The sequence below is a fragment of the Abramis brama genome (genome assembly GCF_963993115.1).
Source record: "Abramis brama genome assembly, chromosome: 2".
NCBI classification, from domain to species: domain Eukaryota; kingdom Metazoa; phylum Chordata; class Actinopteri; order Cypriniformes; family Leuciscidae; genus Abramis; species Abramis brama.
In genome coordinates, this window is record NC_139964.1 from 36880455 (window position 1) to 36903186 (window position 22732).

Here is a 22732-nt window from a genome sequence, read left to right on the forward strand (position 1 = left end):
CGGTGAATTCTCAAACATTTCAGGGCAAGTACCACTTTCAGTCAGCTCAGAACAAAGCATCACCTAGTCACCAACAATGTTCGTTCTATTTTATTTTATTTTTTGAGCAAATGTAGACATTTTAAATATATTTTGTATTTTGCAGAAGAAAGAAAGTCATACAGGTTTGGAATGACATGAGTAAATGACAGAATGAATAATGCCAATTGTTTTTTTATCCCTGCTCATCGATTTCTTGATTGGCCCTTTGCTGATCTGTAAAATCCCTAGCTTCTAAAAAACACACATACACCACAATAGTAACAAGACATTAGATCTAAAAAAAAAAAGTAAATTGTTGTTATTATTTTTTTATGTACATTTCCAGGGCCACACTATGTACCACCCACAGTTAGAGAACAACTGCTCTATTGCATTCTTCTGCTGTCTGGCTAAATGGGTAAGATGTGAATGTGTGAATGTGGTCACATTTGTGAAATGGACTAATAAATACACAACCAGTTTGAATATTACATTTTATTTTTTATGATTGATCTCTGTGGAGCATTAAACATGTTGAAGATAAAAGGTAATGAATCCAGCAGTGATCTAGTTTAGATTACATCAAAATTGCACTTTAATTGCACTCTAAACAGACGTGTCTATCAAATGGAAATCATGAGCCTTTTTCGAGATGCCGCATGGCTATAAAACAATACAAAAGCAAAACTGAGCAAAAACAAATAACATAACATCATTATACAACTTCCTCTAAATCCTCATTACAAACGAGAGATCGTAAGATAAGTTATTGAATTTACAGGTAAAATCACTTCAGTTTGTAGTATTTGTTTGGAATAACAGATAATACAAAATACACAAAATGTAGAGAATGTTCAAAAAACAAAGTAATAAAAAAAAAAGCAATGGTTGTTTTGTCGCAGTAGCTACAAAGCTAATCACACACAGCATTTTCAAATGTTCAGTACTCAGACAAATTCAGTCAGACAATGCACACATTTTAGGTTAACCAAATCCCACATCAGATCCGATATGAGAAAACATTACTGTTAAGTGACTGAACTGTGTGATAACAATGGCATTTATTCAAAAGTTATAAATTAAATACCGATGATTTTCTGTACAGGCATCTTTCCTTTTAATTTAGGAAAAATAACCAGTTTTTACAATCTTCCCTCAGATCCGACCAGAGATGTGACAACTGCAATAATGTATAATGTAGAGGCATCATCTTTAACATATACATTGTAGTGCAAAGAAATATCAAAACAGACCACGTACATATTGGCACTAATATGCTGCAAGAGAAAAATGTGACCTTTCTTTGATTTGTTGAGTTTACACTGTATGCATGCAATCACTAGCAAACATATCAGGACCTTTTCTTTCCTCACTTCTCCTCTCACATACATTTATATCCTCACCGCTACTCAGTAACATGTTTTTCCCAAATCCGCCTCTGTTAAGCTAGTTCTGGGTTTTAATAAGAATACTTTGACTATGTTGACAAACAAAATTGGAATTTGTTCGTACACACTGATTGAAGGACTCCTGAGTACAGTGGCCATTCCTTATGCCAACAAACAACATTACTGTATTGCAGAGCAACTCAGAGAATCTGTGTAGACCTTTTAAGGCAAACACTTTTTTTTTTTTTCTTAATATTGCAGTGGTTCTTGTTCTGTTATTACTAGTGTTTTAATTAAGTGCTCACCTTTTTTTTTCCAGAGGGAAAAGTTCACCCTAACAATGAGCTGAGACCCTCCCGATCAGTCAGTGACTGAGAATCCCAAACAAAACCTCACAGGCCCACAGGTGGGTAATCTCTCCTTCAGACCTCAATTCACACATGAATAGAAAAATATGCTCCACCGTACAATTACATGATTGATTAAAAAACTTGTCATAGGAAAACAACAAACTAAAATGGAAACAATATTTTCTCATTCATTAGTCAGAACATTTTATTTTATACAATCTTTAAAAAGCCTTTACAAAAACAGTATCTGAAGAAGGAGGCAGTCCATTTAGGCATACAAATTAATATTGTTTTTCCCTTTTGGGTTGACTTCTGATCACTTTAATGTTTGTGGTGCTCTCAGATGAACTCATTGGTCAAATGTTTAAAAGTAAAATAAATCCTAAATCAATCTCATTCATGTGGGTCATGATGAAAATCTTTTTTAGGTAACTGTTCACTTCATATTTGGTGCTCTTTCAGGCTGTGTTCACACTTGTAGTTCAGTTCGCTTAGTTCGTTTGGTCCAGACCCCCTCCCCCCCCCAGGGGAACCATCAGGTTCACATTGGCATTTTTATCACCTAACCTTTAAGATACCAAACCTAAAGGCATAGGGATACGTTCACAACCTGATTAGTCGGCTTTAATGACGTATTGCCTATTTTGAGACGGAACTTACTGAACGTCCAAAACAATGCTGTGTGCGCTCGTTGTATGTGCTTAGCCTACATATGATGGTATTTTGACCAACTAGGAACTCGTGAATAGCTTATAAAATGTGTAAAGGAATCAAAACAGCGGCAGGAATTCCTTCGTCTCACACACACAAACGAAGATTTGCTCAAAGACACAGTTCTGCCTGTTCCGAACTGTGATGGGCAACATCGTGACTACGATGAGAAAAAACAGCTATGCTTGAGCATTCTGTCCTTTTTAGGGTCTCATCTTCTTGTTTTTGGTTTGTTTACACGTCTCTGGTCCGTTTTTCTGTTCATATATCATTCGGAACGCTCCAGAGTTCGTTTTGGAAGCAGACCGAGACTCATCTTTTCAGGGGTCTCGGTCCGCTTGTTTGGTGCGCATCAGGGTTCAAATGGTAGCGTTCACACTTAAGCCCCTTTCACACAGCACGTTGATCCCGGGAAATTGCCGTACATTTGCTAGAGTGCCTTCTGTGTGAACGCAAACACGTCCCGGGATTGATGCTGGGATGGGGACCTAGTAACATTGCCGGGATCAGTCCCGGAACGCGCCCCGTGTGAACAAAAGCCAGGATCAATGCGTAACTTTTGTTGCTCTTAGAAGAAAGTTTGTGTTCGTCATCAACAAAAAAAGAACGAAAAAATGTGTGCAAACTAGAATGAAGCAGAGACCCGGGAGCTCCTTACTATCTGCGCTGAAGCTGAGATCGTTCGCCAGCTTTGTGGAACGGTACGCGATGCGTTAGTGTACGACCGAATCCGGAAAAAAATGCTCGAGCATGGTTTCTCGAGATCAAAAGCGCAGATCATTAGTAAACTTAAGACACTGCGTAAAAAAATCCACCAAGTGCATGACTACAATGGAAAGAGCGGTAGTGGAAGATTAGACTGGCCTTTCTACAACACATCCTGACGTCACGTGTCTTTACGGGATCTTTGCGGGATGTATGTGAACGCACTCACAGATTCCGGAAAATCACTGGCAGTGTGAATGAACCAAAATCAAACGATCCTGGGACAAATCCCGGTACACATTATCTGTGTTTTTTCCGGAATCTCTGTGTGAAAGGGGCTTTATTCAAATGAACTGCACTAACAGAGCAATCACACCAGGGTTCGTTTTAATCAAGCCAAACTTGCCAAGTGTGAACACACCCTACATTTCTAAATTCATCTAGCTTTAGAACTTATGTAAGTTACAATATCTGTGTTCACTGGAAAAAGCCACACTCCGTCTACTCTCTAATGTCCCTTTTGATTCAAGAGAGTTTGAGCTTTCTTCATGTCTAGGGAAATTTTAGTCTTGGTTAAAATGCAGGGATATAAACTCCTTGGAAGTTTTGTTTCACCCTATGCTGCCAGTGGCAATAGACATTAATACTAGTGTCATATGTCCCTAATCTAAAACATTAAAAAGGAAACTTTCTGAAAAAACTATATCTCTGTATAGAAAGCGAGGCTATAGCTTGAAGTTGTATCTCTGGACAGAAAGTGACACTTTAAGCTTGAAATGCATTCCAATTAAAGACAGAACAATACCATTACCATGACATTACTGTAAAGGAACAATTTAGATAATTTCTGGCAAATTACTAAACCCTTGTTGGGTTTTTAGTATTCGATTGTAGTATTTACTCAACCCACATCTGACAGCTACTCTAAACCTATTGTTGATTACAGCTGCAGCAACAGCATGAAATCTCTGAACATATTTAGACAATCTGAAAAAGAGAGAAATAAAAAGAAAAAATGGCAACAATCAGTTTCAGAGTATGGAAAGAGAAGAAAAACAATGTTGAGGATTCATTGACACAGTACAGCTGATTTTATTTCAATTAGCATTACCACAAATTTGGATAAGATAAAATAGTAAAATTCATGAGTATAAACAGTAATGCATGACAAGACGAAAAAGTCTCAATATTTGTAAGATTTTATTTTTATGTATAAACACTGTACATAAATTACTTTCTCTGCGACTAATATTGTACGGATAAGTGGAATTTTTTTAATTAAAAAAAAATCCATAAAGATATTCTAACATCTCTTGTCAAAGTACCGGTCAGTTATGAGATATATATTTATATATTTTGTTCTGTCAGTTTCCGCTCTATTCACCACTCGGGTTGGTTCAGGAATGAGATTGTACACTCAGATTTGATTATATGAACCACAACTGTGTCCCTTAACAAAATCAAAGCAGAAGAGAAACGATCAACTAGCTCACAGTCTGAAACCTCAGTCCTCACTAGTTGACAAAATTTTGCTGAAAACAAGGATGCCCAGGACAGTTTGAACCACTGAATTAGTCACTGTCTTGCGAAAAAAGACATTATATTAGTTCATCTGGGTGCAGTGGTCTTTGCATGTAAACACATTTGATTTTTTCCCCTCTATTTTATCACTGACCATGTCACCTTTAAGGTTTTATATAAAAAAGCAAAAAAACAAACAAACAAAAAAAACAAACCATAACTGAGTTTTTTTTTTCTTGGGTTGCTCTCTTAGAGAGTCCATTATCCATTCAATGCAATAATGTGGACAAATATGTAGAATGGGGGTGTGGTTCAGTCAATGAGAGGAAGTGCCTCAAGTTTCTTTTTTGTATAATTGCAGTGTGTGTGTGGCACTTAGGCACAACTCCTCACTTCTCTGACATAACCCCTTTCCCTTAAGTCTCTGGGATAGGAGTTCTGGGAGTGTGTACACAGGAGAGAGGAGCTTGGGGAGAAGAGGGGCAGTAGTCTGTTGAACAGCCTGTGCTGTGCAGACTGTTACCTCTTCCCAATCTCGCTCTGCCTCAGGAACTGGATATTGTTGGCACTGTCGGCCAGTTCAGGGTACTGCTCCACTGATAGTACATAGTAGCCGTCATAACCCAGCACCTTCCCAGAGCTGAGCAACTGCCTCTTCTCCCCCTCTGTCCAAAGACGCACTCCCTCCTCCCCGTCACGCACACGCTGCTGCTCCCGAGCCCATGCACTTGACAGTGCTCTTTGGCGGGCCTGCTCTAAGACACGTGCCTTCTCCTCGTCCAGTGTCATGCCATAGCGCACATGCAGAGCCAATGCGCCATACTGCAACTCCACATCTGCAAAGCGACGTGTCCGCCCGTTGACCACGGTCGTGGACTGTGACACTGTTACGTTGACTCCGTTCTCTAGACTCTTGCGACCGCTAGTGAGTCGCAGGGCGCCCAGGTCACTCTCGGGCAGGCTGGTCTTTATAAAGTAGTGCGTGTCGCGGCCTTCCACTGTGAAGTGCAGGTCCTCTAGATAGAAGGCATTGTTGAGGACAGTGGCCACTTTAATGCAGTCCTCATTTGCTATGTTCAGTGCGTTAGTGGCCACCTGGCCTTTACTGGTAATGGCAAGCATCACACCTTTACCAATGAGGGATTTGACTGTGGCAAACCACAGCCAAGGTTTTTCCCGGCTTGAACGTCGTCGGCTTAACTGGATCTCTGGCATCCTCTCAAAAGATAGGAAAGCCTTGGCCTGCCTCATAACCTCCTGCTGGACCCCTGAGATGGACTAAAGTTGGCAGAAAAAGACAAAACACATTAGATAATTAAAATTATTTTTATATTTGAGTTTGAACTTGAATGATACAAATTAAAAGACTTTGTTTTTTTATCGTGTTCTTTTAAACTAAAATAGCAAATTTTAAAAAGATCCAGCCAAGTAGTTTATGTAGGACAGAGAAAGTCAAACATATTCATAAGATTCATAAGGGAAAAATGCATTAGATGGCATACCGGTAGGTCATCCCATAGTTGACTCTTCCTCATTTCCAGTGAGGGTTGGGTGAGGTCAAATTTAGGGATGGGAAATCCTGGGATGACATTATGCAGATGAAAGCCAAATGTCACAAGCCAGATGTTGACATCTATAAAATAAAGAACAGACATAGTAAAAAACAAACAAAAAAAACCCTAATCAATTAAACTAATTAAAATCATGGTTGCACAAACAAAACACCAATACAGCATGTCAGAAGGGCCCTCTCTTACCTGTAACATACTCCTTGACTTCATGCACCTTGCTGATGGGATTATTATTGCGGAACATGTACAAGTTGAAGGGAGCTGGGTCTTTACCCACCCTGGTCCAGGTGCTAATATCTGGGGTGGTCCAACGGCCTGCTTGAATGTCATAGTCTCGCTCTCCAAAGTGCAGCAATCTTGTTAAAGGGTCATATAGGCCACCATGGAATCCAATAACCAACTGGAAGTCAGGGTTAGAGTCAAAGTAGATCTCTCCATAAGCAGTATATTGCACCTGCTTGAGGAGAAGCCCATTGCTGCTGAATACTGCAAGTGGTGTTCCTGTGTTGTCACAAGCGATGTAAAACTCCTCACCACTGCTGATCTCCATGGCAAACAGATGGCCTTGTAGGTCATAGTAGAGCGAGGTAATTTCAGAGCTTGAGTGGTTGTACACATGGGTGATGCGTGTTGGATAGTTGAGGTCCGCATAAAAGAACTGAAGGTGCTGGCCCAGGCTATTACGAGAGGCCAGGCGTCTTCCTAGCCCATCATAGCGGTACTGGATGGTCCAGCCACTGGCTTTACTATGCACCCGAACCAAGAGCCCTTTGGAGTTGTACTCAAAGATCTCAGCACCCCTTTGTCGCAGAAAGCCATCTTCATCCATACGATACTGCACATCGCCCAGCCGTGTGATGCGGTCCCGTAGGTCATAGCGGAGGGGAGTGAGTCGTGCACTGTTGCCAGGGTTCAGCAGGTGTAAGTTGCCATTCAGGTCATAATTATACCGCCACATCATTTTTTCATTTAGGTAGACTGTCTGCAGCTGCCCGTCCACATCATACTCATAGCCATATTTGGTGGTGTTGGCGAAAGGGCCAATCTTTATTTCCCTTTTGGTGACACGGCCCATGTTGTCATACTGGATGGTGATCCAGTACATGAGGGAGCGGAAGATCTCGTACTGGATCTCCTTGATGCGGCCATGTACGTCAAAGTGCTTTGTATAGGTCATTACAGCTGTTGATATAATCTGATTAATATCATAATAGATTACTCCGAATTTCCCAAACTGCTCTACTTTGCCAGAGATGTCGTCAAACTGATAAAGGTCTATAGGAAGAGGGGTCTCGTTGATGACTCCTTGCATGCTGGTGACTCGGAAGCTATTGTCATAGGTGTAGTCAAAGCGGGCATTAACCATGCCATCCTCACTGAAGCGGAATATCTGCCGGTCCACCAGAGGACCTATCTGTCGATATCTGATAGAACAAATGAAACCCTCACTCTGAAGGTTGACAGTTTTCAGCACACCTGCTGTCTCATCATAGGTGAAGCTGACCCGTGTGCTGTCGTATAAGATCTCGGACAACTTGTTCTGTCTCCGGTACTTATAGAGGACACGCCGGCCAGTGCCCAGGTGTGCCACCCGCAAGAGCTGGCCATCCTCACTGTAGTCCACCGTAACTGAGGCATTACTTTCAGGTGGATTGTAGATGTTGCGGTAGTAACCAACAGAGCGGATGGTTTGCATGGTGTGACGGGCCACACTTGGCATAGTGATGGCAGAGAGTCGATCCTGCAGATCGTAATCAAAAATGTACTGCCGCTGGCTGTGTAATAGCAGCACCATGGACTGTAAATCAAAAGGTGGGAGAGAGGAGAAATTAACCTAAACAATTACTCTTTCATGCTTTTCTTACATGCTATTAAAATACAAATCGTGTGTAAAAGCAGGTATTAACGCTCCATTTAGTGATTCGTTCTTTGCCTAATTGAGTTCTCCTTGACCCTCAAGCTTCTAAATGCAGGTCTGTTGCTGCATAAATATGAGGCTTTAGCCTCATGATGTGCCCATACTTATCTCAATAAGGTGGGTTGAAAACGGTTTTCGTGCTCTGAATATTGTGGAACTGGGGCATCAATAAAAAGGGGTTTTAAAATGCATCTGTATGCTAAGCTGGAAGCTTGAGGTAAACAAACAAGTCAGCAAGTTGTCTTTGAGTTATGAATGATGGAGGCCTCATGTTTATTCTGTGCCTGTTTTGGGTCTTGTTGGACAATGTGAGAGGTGAGTTTAAGCAAAGGATGATAAATAAGTGTTTCATGTTGTGGGGCTTAAGTACAGACATCCCCAGACCCTTACGTTGAATGGATCTGAGACTGTGGCATTCAGAGCTACCGCATCACTCCACTTATATTCATGTCTTGCTTGGTAAAATAAGCACACTGACTGACGTCTGCAGATTTTGAGGGATATCCTTAGAGGCCTCTCCACCTTGGGGAATTGCTACAGGAGGTGTCTACCTTTGAGAAGCCTTCACCTTGTCAACCATACTTGGACAGACATTATTCTAGTTCCCTAGGCACTGCTGGTGGCGTATGTTTGATATCCTCTCACTGGTCACGCTACCTGCGCATGTGGCAGGCGACGGAAAGACAGACTATCCATGCATATTTAATCTACACATTTGCACACCATGGTTTTTCTTGCCACAAAACTTTTGTGGTTGTGGCTGAGTGCTCTCTTAAGGGAAACTCAAATTTTATCTAAAAATATTTCATTATAATTAAATGTCCATAAACAAAACTGTACAGCATACAACAGCAAAAAAGCTGGGATGTCCTGCAAGTTTGAAGGGTTGGGGTACAATTTATTCTTTTCATATCACTCTTTGTCTCTATCTTTATGGTATCATTAGGCTTAGCTCAAACCACGGGTTTTCCCTGCAGTCTCATTTTAAGACTGTAACTTTGTCTATAAAAGACTTTACAAAGCAAATTTCCTCTCAACAAACATCCACAACATCCAGTTTCTCTCCCTTTCTGTACACACCAGTTTCTGAAGTCTATAAACCAGCCACATAAATTTCTGACTCTTAGATAACTAGGGGTCTTTGTTAGGGGTGCAACGGATCACAGTTGATCCATGATCCGTATGGACCAGGCCACACGGTTCGGCATTCATGTGATTTGTGGATTAACTGCTAAGTTTAACCATCATAGAGTGGCAAGACAAAACACGTCCAAATGATTACATTTAAGTTACAAAGTTATAAAGCAAAGTTAAATTTACCCCCCCCCCCCCCAAAAAAAATTTTTTTTGCTGATCTGAAAAATGATCCGATCCGTGGCTCAAAAACCTTAAATGATCCGAATCGTGAGTTTTGTGATCCGTTGCCCCACTAGTCATTGTAGTATAGCTATTTCTCTGGACCAACAAACTTCATGTTTGTACTGCTGACACAGTGAAAATAGTGTGCTTAAGGAAAACCACTTCAAAGGGAGTAACCATAAGGAAATCTCAGTTATGATGGCGGATTGTGGACACCTTGAACTCAAAGAAACAGTTCAACCAGAAATTAAGTTTTCTGTCATTATTTACTTGCTCCCATTTTGTTCCAACCCAGTATTCTTATGTGAAACACATAATTATTATGCAGATTGTCCAGGCTGCACTTCCATACAAGGAAAGTGGAATATTCATACTACCAATCTCCAAAAAGCATTTACCCTTAAGGGTAAATTGTGCTGGAGTATCAAATGTATGTGCATGCACAAATGTAACACAAGGAACTTAGTACTTTCCAAACACTGTCAATCCATTTATATCTTTATAAGTCTGATTGAGACATTTTAAACTTCCTTGCAAAATAACCTTTGGAAATTTCAGACAAATAACACAACACATATGCAACACAATCTAGCAAATCTTCTGGTATAAGAGGCCTAGCTACTGTTTAAAAAATTCACAATTCTCACCTTGTCCAAGTAGGTGTAACTCCAGGTTTTGCCATCAGCAAAGGTTCTGGAGACTATGCGTCCCTGGCTGTCGTATTCTACCCTCTCAATTGTGGGTCCTCTCTGGAGGCTTGTGACCTGGCCAGTGTTGGAATAGGTGAGGTTGACAGACATAAGCTTACTGCTGGGCACCCACAGTGTAGGATGACCAGAGGCATCATACACGATCTTCAGAAGGAACTTTCGATGGTCATCATATATTTTCTCTGAGCGCAGTGAGCGGTCATAGTCCACAGACAGCAGGTTTCTACCGTTGACCTTTATGATAAGAAAACAGAATATTTTACTGATTAGAACATTCATTGCTAACAACAGGTATAGTATTTTTGTGTGGAGTTGGTTACCCTAATTTCAGAGACATATATTACTTTGAGGACAGAATAGAACATAAAAATTTCATACATATTGGTCATCAACACATTATGTGACACTCTCTCTCTCTCTCTCTCAATTACAATTACAATTCAGCTGCTCTTCATAACTCTTCTTCATTACAAAAACAATATATATAGAAAAAATAATAGAGAATTTAGAAGAGAAATAGATAGTTTGGTTCACTGACAGAAGCTGATGAATAGACAAAAGCTTTTCTTAAGCCATTCTCTGATATGTGTCTGTGGGTTGCATTATGTCAGAATTAGTTTAAATAAAAATGTGGATATGAGGGTTGTTTCAATTAATATTAAAGATGAAGCCTCTTGTTTCAGTGTTTGCAGAAATACTAATGCATATTTTAAAATGCCAATAATTTAGCACTCTCACATCAGTCATGCCAAAAACAGCATTATGAAGAGTATTGTACAGACATAATGCATTATTCTGACTACGCCAGTAAACACATCTAATATATATGACTACTGACAAAGAGCTTTCTAAATTACATTTTTACATACCCTGAGTTTCCTGCCGAACACTACAACCTTGCCCCTGTTCTGTTCTTTTCTGAAGCGCCACTCCACCAAGTTCTGTCCATTTTCTCCAGGCAGCGTCATGTTTCTTCTGGCCACTGTTGGGTTGGATGCGCCTGCAAGAATATGAGGCTCGGTCTGGAAGTGAGAGTCCATTCCATTGGCGTAGATGACCCTCATAGAGTTATCATAGCCCACCTGGTAGCTGTTTCTTAGTTGATCTATGAAGAGGAAAACAGTGAAATGAGTGGGGGAAAAAGCCGGAGAAGATAGGTTATAAAGGATTATGTTAAGACTGTTAATTCAGTGTGGCAGGATCACCACCTTGATTTTTATCAAGTCCCATCATATTTAGTTAAGGAGGTTAGAAAAGGATTTGTAAAAAGAAAACCCCATGACACATGAACTACATTGGTTTGTGCTGTGGTTACACTTTAACAAATAAATACATAATCTTCTTTAATCTAACTAAATTCATTTTAATATAATGACTTTTCCCAAATTGGCATTAAGTCACCCTATTGCTGCCTGTTACTTCTCCCTATAAAGCAGAAGTGTGTAATTTCTGCATCACCAAACAAAATTGCAAAAATAACTTTTCAAACAGGTTTCCCAATCTGCAACTGGTTAAATAAACATACTGTCCTGTCCCAAACTCAGGTCACTGGTTAAGACAGTTTGGGATGTTTTGATTATTTGTCTTTGCATATTAAGCTGGGCTAAGGTTTTTAAAAGTATTTTAACATTAAAATAATTCAGCTTTAAACTGTGCTATGCAGATGTATTATTTCAGAACCCAGCTGTCCAGTTTTCATTCCCTGTGGTGCTGTGATTATAGTGAAACTATAAATTACCATCTGACAATTTTAGCTCTAATGAATGAGTAATGAGTGTTTGGTCATTAATATTGATTTAACCTGTGAGTTACAGCTTGATTAGCAGTGTGGAACATTTCCAAGACTTAAAGCAACAGGTCAGTTTAAAGCACCATCAGGGCATTGTTAATAATAATAGGGCAGAGATATGGCGCACCTTGAACTAATGTGTAAAATGAGTCAATGGAGGAGAGATTGGTGGTGATGCTGACATCGTCGTCTCGTCCTGAGGTCTCAATGTCCACTGTTAGGGCTCTGTCCATCTCTCCAATCAGACTGGTGATAATCCCGGTGGGGAATGTCACGTTGGTCAGGCGTCCTTCACTATCATAGCTGAAAATCAAAAATGCCATTACAGCACCTTTTGCAGTTGGACCTCACTTATGTGTGGTCAGCAGCAGTTCTAATGATGGAATGACATTAAGCAGACTAGTGTACAGTTTAGAGTCAGTCTTGTTTGGGCCTTGTTTATATGTATGCTATCTGACAGAGGTCAAATGGACAATCTGCTTGTGTACACTAGACAAAGAAAAATGTGGCGTAAACAAAAGTGCAGAAAAAACGTGAAATAGGCTGTTTCTTTCCAGTGTGGTTTGCTTTTTGACAAATGCTGCCTAGTTTGAGTTGCCTTACACTCACAACTGGCCGGAGGACATTTTTTTTTTATATATATAAAATGGGGATTAATTCTTACCCACAAACATAATAAAAACTTGACTCATTGAAGTCATAATCATTAAGGTCTGTCAATGCCTGCAATGTCTTTGTGGTTATTGCAGGGTAGGTGCACAGACACTGAGTCCAACATGTTTGCCAGAAGGACCTACCCCAGACTGGCATTATGCAAAACCTTTTGGTACACCACCAGCCGGAAAATGTCATTCAAATTCATTTAGCATTTTCACCATGCTCTAAATAGCATGTGGTGAAATTAAATGGTAGGTTTTGTAACTACATGCTGCATTTTTGAAGACTTAGAAAAGCATTATTAAACCCTACAGCAGGAATGTGCACTGCAACATCAATGTATCCAAAATGTCAAGGCTGACAAAACTGCACATCTTAAAAAAATCTTTAAAAGGTAAAAACTCAAACTTCTTTACTTTTTTTTTTTAATTTAGTATGTATATGCATATATCTGAGACCACACTGAATATCTTAATTTAAAATCTAATAATAATAAAAAAGAGATGCGCTGTGCTGTAATGTAAAGGAATTAGTAGAAGCACTCACTCATAAAATGTGGTCCAGCCAATTTGGATGCTTTTGGTGGCTAGCAGGCCGCTGTTTCCATGGTAGGTGAAGAGCACTAGTTCCTGCCCCTGTGCTGTGAGGGTCTTAAGCCCTCCATTTGTACCAATTGTCAGCCAAATGACCTGGTTGTCAGGGGCAACAATGCGCACTGGCATTCGATTGGGGTCACGACGAACCCGGAGCGTATTTCCACTGCTATCTGTTACAGCGGTGACATCATCCTCATTGCTATAGCTAAAGTTGTACTTATAGTCACCAGTGACTAAGCTCATAGTAAACTGATGTGTTCCATTGGAGTCAAACACGTAAAGTTCTTGCGAGGCAGGTGATGCAACTTCAAAAAGACCCGAAGAGCCTTGCGGAGGTCGATTGTGACGTATGGCACGAATTCTAATGTTTCCCAGGTCAGCTACGTAGAGCGTTCCATCAGGAGAGACCACCAGAGAGGAAGGAGCATTTAGCCTTGCGTCTTTGGCATACCCATCGCCCGTCTGGTAACAGTCACAGTTAGCATCGTTCTTGCAGTCACAGTCGGAGGGTGCTCCTGCCAAGTGAGAAATCTCGCCATCCGTGCTAACTTGTCTGATGCGGTTGATCTTCTTTTCATCCGTCTCCGAAATATAGAGCACACCGCTGTATGACAAAGCAATGGCTGTTGCACCTTCCAGAGTGGTCTGGATGGCACGCTTTCCCATGGTGTACTCGATGCCTGGCACCTGGCAATGCATAGGTCTGCCTGCCACAATGCGCACCTGCCTGTTCTCGGTTATCTGTAGTACAACGTTGTTGTCAAGCACATAGATAGAGTTGTCCATAGGGTTGATGGCCAGGTCTGTAGGCCACTCTAAACGCACCTGGAGAAAGGACAGATCAAACAAACAGCTCACAAAAACTTGCATGCATATACACACATACACAGACACGTAATTACATCTACCGCCTGCTCTCTCACTCTGTGCACAGTTGATGTTTGGGTCTGACACTGATGAAGAAGGATCTGTTACTTTGGAGGCTTAATACATTGGGTGCCTCAAGTTCATTCGATTTGCCTGTCGCTGGGTCATTTATTTTGCAATGGGATGCAATTCCTCAGCGCCTACAGGGAACAACTGTCTGGCAAACAAAAGCACAGCCAGAACAACATTGTCCACATGGATGACTGGAATACCTCCACTGCTTCAACAAGGCTGTTAAAGAAGGTTTGCAAGGACAGTCTTTTTTGGATGTCTATTAATAAAATAAAATCCTTCACCACCACACACTTTCTCTCAGACATACAGAGAAAAGTGCAAGTATTCTTTCCTTGATTATACATTGTCTTGTCTGTCTGAATTATCTGGTTTCAATATTTCTTGAATACAGTCTCGACAACTTCAATAACGCTGCCAAGTGCCAGTGGGGAAAAGTTATGCAACTGCATAATCTATAACTCACTCTTGTGAAGATAAGCTGACAATGTAATTTTCAGTCTGTTCCTAAAGCTGATGAACACTAATGAACACTAATGGAGACTTATTCTCAATGAAATCAACTTATATGGCATGATTGGGACTTTCTTTAACCAGAAAGTCTTCAATGTCTTCAACCAAGAGCACCACATTAAAGCGTAATGGTTCTGAACTACAGCAGCTCCTGTGGATAAAAGCTTTCTCTGCTCAGCCATGGCCCGTCTGTGATTCCACCTTCTACATAATGCATGAACTTAAGAACAGATTTTACTTAGGGCAAACAGATTTTACTTGGGTGCGCCACAACATGCCACCTAAAATGTTTCATCAACCCTCAGGTCACCACCTGATATGCAAAAGGGAAACTTGGTAGCCTTAGAGTACTTTTTATGCTTTGGGGACAAACTTGATTTAGACTGAACATTTTAAACCCAGATTTAACTGAAGATTTCCTTGAAGAGTTTTTTGAGTTATTTTCTGCTGTCCCTATTGGCCTAAATGAGGTAGGTGACAGTTGTGTAGGTTGAGCTGTATATATCCTTAATGATGCACATCGATGACTTGCTACAGCAAACGTTTGGGTAATTGTGAGGCTGACACCAACTGTCTGGGTCTGTCCATACTTCACTGAGCTTCACTGAGCCTGGACCCAAGGGTATGTTAGACAACCGCCTTATGTCTCGTCCCCAACCTCCATCACTTAGACAGAGACAAATGGGATTGGTGGGGAGACCAGAAAAAAATAAAGTGAGGGGAGAAAGGATTCTGCCTAAGATTGTGGATACACTGCATATCACCCCATTTCAAGCAAAAGGCCCTCTTGATAATAAAGTTGCAGGTAAAATGGAGTCTCACTCCTACACCCACAATAGATATTACCAAATTACACAATTACCAAAGAACACAATTTCTTGTTTGTTGGGTTGGCTGATATGGTAGTCTTGGACTGCTGAGACTCAACGACATTAATGTAGCATCACATACAATTTCAGCTATTGTCATTGCAGACATAATCTATTTACAGCCAGCTATGATTAATTTATTCCAGAATGTGCCCTATCAGAGTGGGGTACTGAGATAAAACTAATAGTAGTCAGCTGATCATGTGATCTCAACATGGAGATCACATGTTGAGAAAAACTGCTCCATGTAAAATAAAACAGCTTTTATTAGGCTACTGATTTGACTGCAGTCTTAAACTCAGGAGTGTTCATCATATTAATCATATTTTTCAAATGTACTATTTATTCCTTTGTGTAAAACTTTTTTTAATGAGGAAAAAAAACTACCGAGTGGACCTGTCAATGATGTTTTCCACAGACTCACTAATCTAAGCTGATTAGATGGAAAGCAGCCATGGGGGGGAGCTCCAGGTCTTCAAGAAAGTTCCTCTGGTTTTTGTTTGGGTGGAGGCTGCTACAGAGGGCTGACCTCAGGCTTTTGGTTTGTCTTGAGGTCAGTGGATGGACAGAAGGTCATAGTGCAGTTTACTATAAGTGGTTGGCTAGATAAAAATATTAATTAAGACTTATAATTTAAAAGTCTGCAAGCTCTAAAACTCTCTGTTATGGTCCTTTAAATAATAAGCTATTATTTACAGGGTTTCAGATAATACAAATGTTTAATTATTATAAACAAATAGTAAATAAATACAAAATAATATTAAAATGTATCAAGGACAACATGAAAAACAATCCTGCCTTCCAGTTCAAATGAGGCAACAGTTTCAGTTGCTTCCAGCCTCTGTTTTTATCTTTGAAACAAGGCCAGTCATCCTAACACCATTTCAGTGATAAAGCAAGAGTATCAGGTTAAAACGGCTATATCTTTGTATTGAGAATCACAGATCGCATTCTGAAATAAATCGAAATTTGACCTTTCTGCCCTTTAATGTTTTGTTTTAGCCCAGTGGCATAACTGGACTGAATTCAACTCTATAGACCATACAACACTCAGGTTAGCAGTATTGCAGCTTTTCTTTTGTTGCAGCAATAAATGGACAAATTCATATTTAAGATTCAAGAGCACTAAGCAGTGATGTAGAGCAGGTGAGTATGGATATATACCTGTCCGATATGCATGCTGGTATCACAGGTCAGAGGGCGAGCAGATGTAAGGTCATTAGACCCCAGCAGTGTTGAGATGATGCCATTCCGGTCTACTTTCCGGATCATGGTACCATCCACAAAATAGATGAACCCGTTCTTATCCACAGCAATGCCTACATAGAGAGGGGGAGGGGCAGATGTGAAATCTGCAAATAGACACACACACTGCACCTGCAAACAGGCGAAACACGACTGGTACACATGTCACGCTTGCCCCTGTGGTTTCCAGGTCACTGAAGACGTGGCGCTTGGTGAATTATTCACAATGAGCTTTTGGGTGGTGAATTATTCCTGAGCTAAGAGTGATGTTGAGAGCAAGTAATATGCAGGAAGATATGTTTTTTTTAAATCTAGTCAGAGCTAAAGGAACTGAACCCTCTTGCGCTCTGATTGAGTGAGTATCATAGGCCTCACTAGTTCTCTCAGAGAAATGTGCTTAATGGCTGGATGTTGCTGTGTTGATAACTTCAAATGAAACCAGTATTATTTTATTAGTAAAATATAGTGTTTTGTATTATTTGTGCATGTGTTCGTGTGAGAGAACAGAAGTGTGTCATGTTTAGCTATAGTAGTCCATATTGATTTACAGGTGTTTAGTCTCTTTACCTTTGGGTCCCAGCAGTAGCGCCTCGGTGGCCTTGCCTCCATCCCCACATCGAGCCTCGTCAAATGGCAGACACTGTTCTCCGGTCCCTGCCACAACCTCTGCATTCTGCAACAGCTCTTTGGTTCCTGTTAGGGCTTTAGGCCTGAAGATTCGTCGTGAGTTGGTGTCCGAAACATACAGCTGACCTGTCATTGGGTCTGTTGCTAGGTAGTACCTATGTGCAGGATTGTTGCTATTGGGACAAAAGTAAAAATTTCATAATTACAAGAATGTCAGTGTAGTTAACCTACATAAAATGTATATATATATATATATATATATATATATATATATATATATATACATATAAACAAACAGATACAACAACACAATTGAATGGATGACTTTGAGACAGAATAAGAGGAAGTTCATTTTATAAGTTTGAGGTATGGAATGGATAACTGAACAGGTAAAACAATTCTTTCTGTTTTAGTAGATGTCTCATGTCCGTAAACCACTATGGTAATAATCCTAAAATTACAAACACAAAGTTAAGATCTAAGTTGTTGAAGGCCTACAGATGTATAGAAATGTGATCACTGATCTTAGGCTTTTGTGTTTTATTGTTGAAGTGAATGTACTTGTTTGGCCCGGCTAGCTAGAGGGGAAAGTAGTTGAGCACTCTGTCAGAGTGAACCTAATGCGTTATGACTGGAAATCACTATCGTCTGACACAACCATAATGATGCCCACCAAACTGTCACATCCTTTCAATCATTTGCACTTCCCATCCGCACTCCTATGACAAAGGAAAAAGCCAGCAAGCAACATGAAGTGATGTATCTGTTGAAGAAAATCAACAACTTGTCGCAGTGTTTCAATTAGAAGCGACTAAGGACTAAGAATAGCGCAGACACCTTGCAAGAGGGTTGGCTTTGGGGCAGGCAAACAGATGCTGGCTGCTGTAGTTGAAACCTCTGCTGTGTACAGTAACTGACTAACTTTTATTTATATTTTTAGATAACCTCACTTGCTGATCTAAAATCAAATTTACAAAGTGGTATTGGGCTCCATGTTTGAGCTGATCCATGGTCATTTTTTGGTTATCAGATATTTTGCTCTGTTCCAAAACCTAGTGAGCTCAGCTGCTTATGGAGGTATGATTTTAAGGCACCATCGGCATGCTCCCATTGTGAAGGGTCTTCAACACTGCTCTTAGTGACCCACTTTCCCACAAAGTTTAGCTCCAACCCTTATCAAACACACCTGAACCAGCTAATCAAGCAAAAATAAACTTTGTAGGACAGTGGGTCTCCAGAAGCAGGGTTGAAGACCTCTGACCTAAGGTATCTCATTTTAGTGGTGTTTGGAAGGCAGCAAATAAACTCATTATGTTTTGGAACAGAACTGTGTGTTTACAGTAGGGCTGTCAATGTACCAGTACTTCGGTACCAAGTTGAGATTAAACTAGAGTTGTGCAATTAATTGAATTTCGATTTCGATTTTTGCTCCCAACGATCACCAAAATAGTATAATCGAGTAAAAACGATTATTTTGCCATGTTCTGTTTTGAAAGAACGCTCTTATTTTGTCTTGTGTTCTGAATGACGCGCGCACGCGCAGATCCGCCCCTCCCGATGCCATAAACTCTCTCAGCCTGAATGTTTAAACTGATAAAACTTAAAAAGAAGTGAAAATGATAAACTTTAGTTACGATGCAATGCTGGTCCGATTGTACAAGTGCAACTCCATCATGTCCCGACTCCTAAACGCGAATGTGTAGTTTCGACGCTTGCCTTGTCCAGCGCATTTTGAGAGACAGAGAGAGAGAGAAGACGCGGCACCGCTGAACACTCACGCGGTTTGTGAAATTGCGTTTTGGAGAAAGTTTTAAAATTATTGATTTGATTTTATAATCTGTGTGGATTCATTTAGGCTACTCATACAATCTACATGCTAAAGTGAATCAATGTTTGCGGGGGAATTTCCCGCATTATAAGTGGTAGACCTGCGGGAATTATTAAAATACTCATTGAAGTATTATCTGTTATATATTATTTATTTTAATAGTTCAAAAAGTACAATAAATGTTCAAATTTCGATTTTTTAAGAATTGTTGAAAGGTGTCTTTGGTAACACTTTACAATAAGGTTCATTAATTAGCATTAGTTAACTACCTTTGTTAAGATGAACTAATAATGAACAATACTTCTACAGCATTTACTAATCTTAGTTAATATTAATTTCACCATTTACTAATACGTTATTAAAATGAAAGGTTGTATTTGTTAACATTAGTTAATGCACTGTAAACTAACATGAACAAACAATGAACAACTGTATTTTTAACTAACAATAAAAAAGATTAATAAATACTGTAACAAATGTATTTCTCATTGTTAGTTCATGTTAGTTAATACATTAACTGTTAACTAATTAACATTATTGTAAAGTGTTACCGTGTCTTTTTAATAAATGCAACACGTTCCCAAAGTGGTGAAATAATCGTGTTACATAATCGTGATTTCAATACTGACCAAAATAATCGTGATTATGATTTTTTCCATAATCGAGCAGCCCTAGATTAAACGTAACGTACCAGTCTTTCTGTAGTACCAGCAGTATCGAGTGCCGTGACAATCGGACTGATTCTGAAACTGCAATGTCAAACAGATCCGTGCATTAAGTCTTAGGGCCCTATTTTAATGATTTGAAACGCGAAAGTATCAAACGCAAAACGCAAGTAACTTTGTGGGCGGATCTAAGGTGCTGTTGCTATTATACCGGCGGGATAAATTACTCTTGCACCCGACGCAAATCTAAAATGGGTTGGTCTGAAGTAGCTTCATTACTCATAGGTGTGGTTTGGGCGTAACGTGAAATGAACCAATCAGAGTGTCATCTCACATTCCCTTTAAAAGCAGGCACGATTGTTCCATGGCGGATTGCTATTATAACGGGGGATTTGCCAGGCGCACGCCAGGAGTGGTTCACAGCCGAGGAGACCGACGTTCTCGTCAGGGCCGTAAAAGACAGAAAAGTGACATTGTATGGGGATGGGAGAAACCCACCCAAATAAGCTTCGGTTAAACAGGAGTATAATAATTTGGGTAAATGTGTAAGCTAGATTTATGCCTATTTTTTCACATCTACATGGACACCACAATGATTTCCCTCGTGTGGAACATTTTTCCTTGTAATTATGTATGGTTTTCAAAAATGGCAACTGTTGCATCTGTGTGTAGATGAGAGAAGCAAAGTGTATGCGCGTTGTGCACACGCTACATTATGGCCAAGCATGCACCCTTCTCTCACCCTTAAAACGCGCCACTGACTTTAGACTAGGTTTTTCTTGGTCTGTGGTGGAATTGTTTTCTGGAACTGCAAAATAGCACCAGGGAACGTTTGCGCCGGAACACGCCTATTCTTTTCGCTGAACCGCCCACGGGAGCGCAAGTTCATTCCCTAATTTACCAAAGTGCGTCTGTTGAGGGAAAAGTCCGCTGTGTGTTGGGTGCAAAATAGGAAAGATACATGCGTCGGTGTACAAAGTCAATTGCGCTGGGTGCAAGATAGGGCCCTTAAAGTGTAAGTGCAATAGACCTGCCACTTATTGTGTTACCTGTAATGTGTTTAATTTGTTTTTCATTTTATCACTAACTATTCATTTGATTTTTTTTAATGCAATTTTTACTTAACTGAACAATTTGATGGCTACATGCTAATGTTTTAATGTATTATTTACTTATCATTATTAATAGCATTAAAGATGATCTAATTTCATTTATTTAATATATTTAATTTTCAAATTAAACCATGAAATTTGACTGGTATTGGTACCGACTACTGAAATATTGGTACCATGTCATCAACCCTATTTTACAGAAAAGCAATATACAGTAGATTTGTACAGCTTTCACATGTGCTAATTACACTGTTTACAGTTTGAATCAGCATGCACCAGCAACTCGGGAAAAGACCAAAGGGCTAAAAAGGTCTCCGGGTTATGTTAGTTATTGTTGCTATGTGGCATAGACACCACATTGCACTTACAGTAAATATAGATCAAACAGACTAAAAATAATATACCATTTTGCTGTGCCAAATGGAAACAAATGTGAGTTCTGGGAGTGAAGCAGGGAAGGTAGAGGCTTAGAAACGGCTTGGTTTAAGGACACTGAGGCTTGGGGTCAATAATCTCCTAAGTTTATGAGGCTCTGTGGAGCATTAGGCTATATGGGCGTGACATAATGACACATACAGATGAGCCGAGACATCTAGGACAAGAGGAAGTCGAAGGCTAGCCATTAGATGGCTTGTAATGTTCACCAGCCAGAAACAGTGCTTGTGAATTAATAACTCTTAGCACTTATTAATTCAGAGTCATTAATGCTTAATGTGTCGTTTTTGTTTCTCAGAAGCATTGAGAAATGTTGGTGAAAAGATGGATGCATCTAAAAATACGCCCTTTTAATTACGTCAACTGAACTATTTTGCCCACACACAATGTAACCATATAGTGAAGTTGGCCACTAATTCCATTTTAAATGATTTGGTAGGAGACAGAGAGGAACGGTTAGCATGTCCATGGGATTCCTAAATTTATCCCTGGTTGCAAATTTATTCAACAGGCTCTAATGGCTTTGGCTCGCCCACTTCAAATTACTTGCATTTATTTCCATTCATGAGCTCCATACGTCTGCGATTAAACCCTACAGAGGTTTCAAACAGAACTTAATGTAGGATATCAACATCTACAGCACTCTGTACATCGTCCCTCAACTGGAACTATTCAAACATCTGTGGGATGATGAGGGTCTATTTGCAGTGTTTATCAGGAACTTCTGCTTGTACAGGGCGGAGACATTTAGAGCTGAAGTACTGGAGACTTGTCAAGAGAGGTTTATGTTCTGAATCCTTCCTTAGAAAACAGGTCTACACCAGTGTCAGCTAAAATGGACGTCTGTGTATTTTACTTAAACCTTTTCTGGCCAGAGAATCAAAAGATGAAAAATCAAAAAAACAAAAAATTGCTTTCTAAGCTATATGAGGTACCTTTTGACTTTCTGATATATGCAATATGCCAAATTAAAATAAAATGTTTTACTTGAGTTCTACATAAATGTCTCAGCTAAGCTTCCCTTATATCCACAAAGTGAAGAAAGAGGTTTCACAGAGCAAGAAAAAACGGTTGTAAGGAATTTTTCATTGTTTTGGGAAGACATGGGAATTTGGGATTAGTAATGTTGATTTATAAACCACTGACAAACTAAGATTGTGTTTGAAGAAAAATTATAGCCATTATGTTGAATTATACTAACCA

The 22732-nt window shown here is 39.9% G+C and overlaps 1 protein-coding gene across 1 annotated transcript in view; it reads right to left on the reverse strand.

Moving 5' to 3' along the window:
- Window positions 1-501: 501 nt before the first annotated feature.
- tenm3 (teneurin transmembrane protein 3) overlaps window positions 502-22732 on the reverse strand; it is a 227439-nt gene continuing 205208 nt past the window's right edge. The window contains exons 25-33 of the mRNA XM_084098060.1: window positions 17430-17662; window positions 16782-16936; window positions 13247-14121; window positions 12171-12346; window positions 11124-11359; window positions 10192-10488; window positions 6454-8065; window positions 6199-6329; window positions 502-5974 (exon numbers count right to left, since the gene is read on the reverse strand). Of these exons, the coding sequence (XP_083954186.1) occupies window positions 5216-5974; window positions 6199-6329; window positions 6454-8065; window positions 10192-10488; window positions 11124-11359; window positions 12171-12346; window positions 13247-14121; window positions 16782-16936; window positions 17430-17662 (4474 nt within the window). The 3' untranslated portion in view covers window positions 502-5215. The remainder of the gene's footprint in view (window positions 5975-6198; window positions 6330-6453; window positions 8066-10191; window positions 10489-11123; window positions 11360-12170; window positions 12347-13246; window positions 14122-16781; window positions 16937-17429; window positions 17663-22732) is intronic.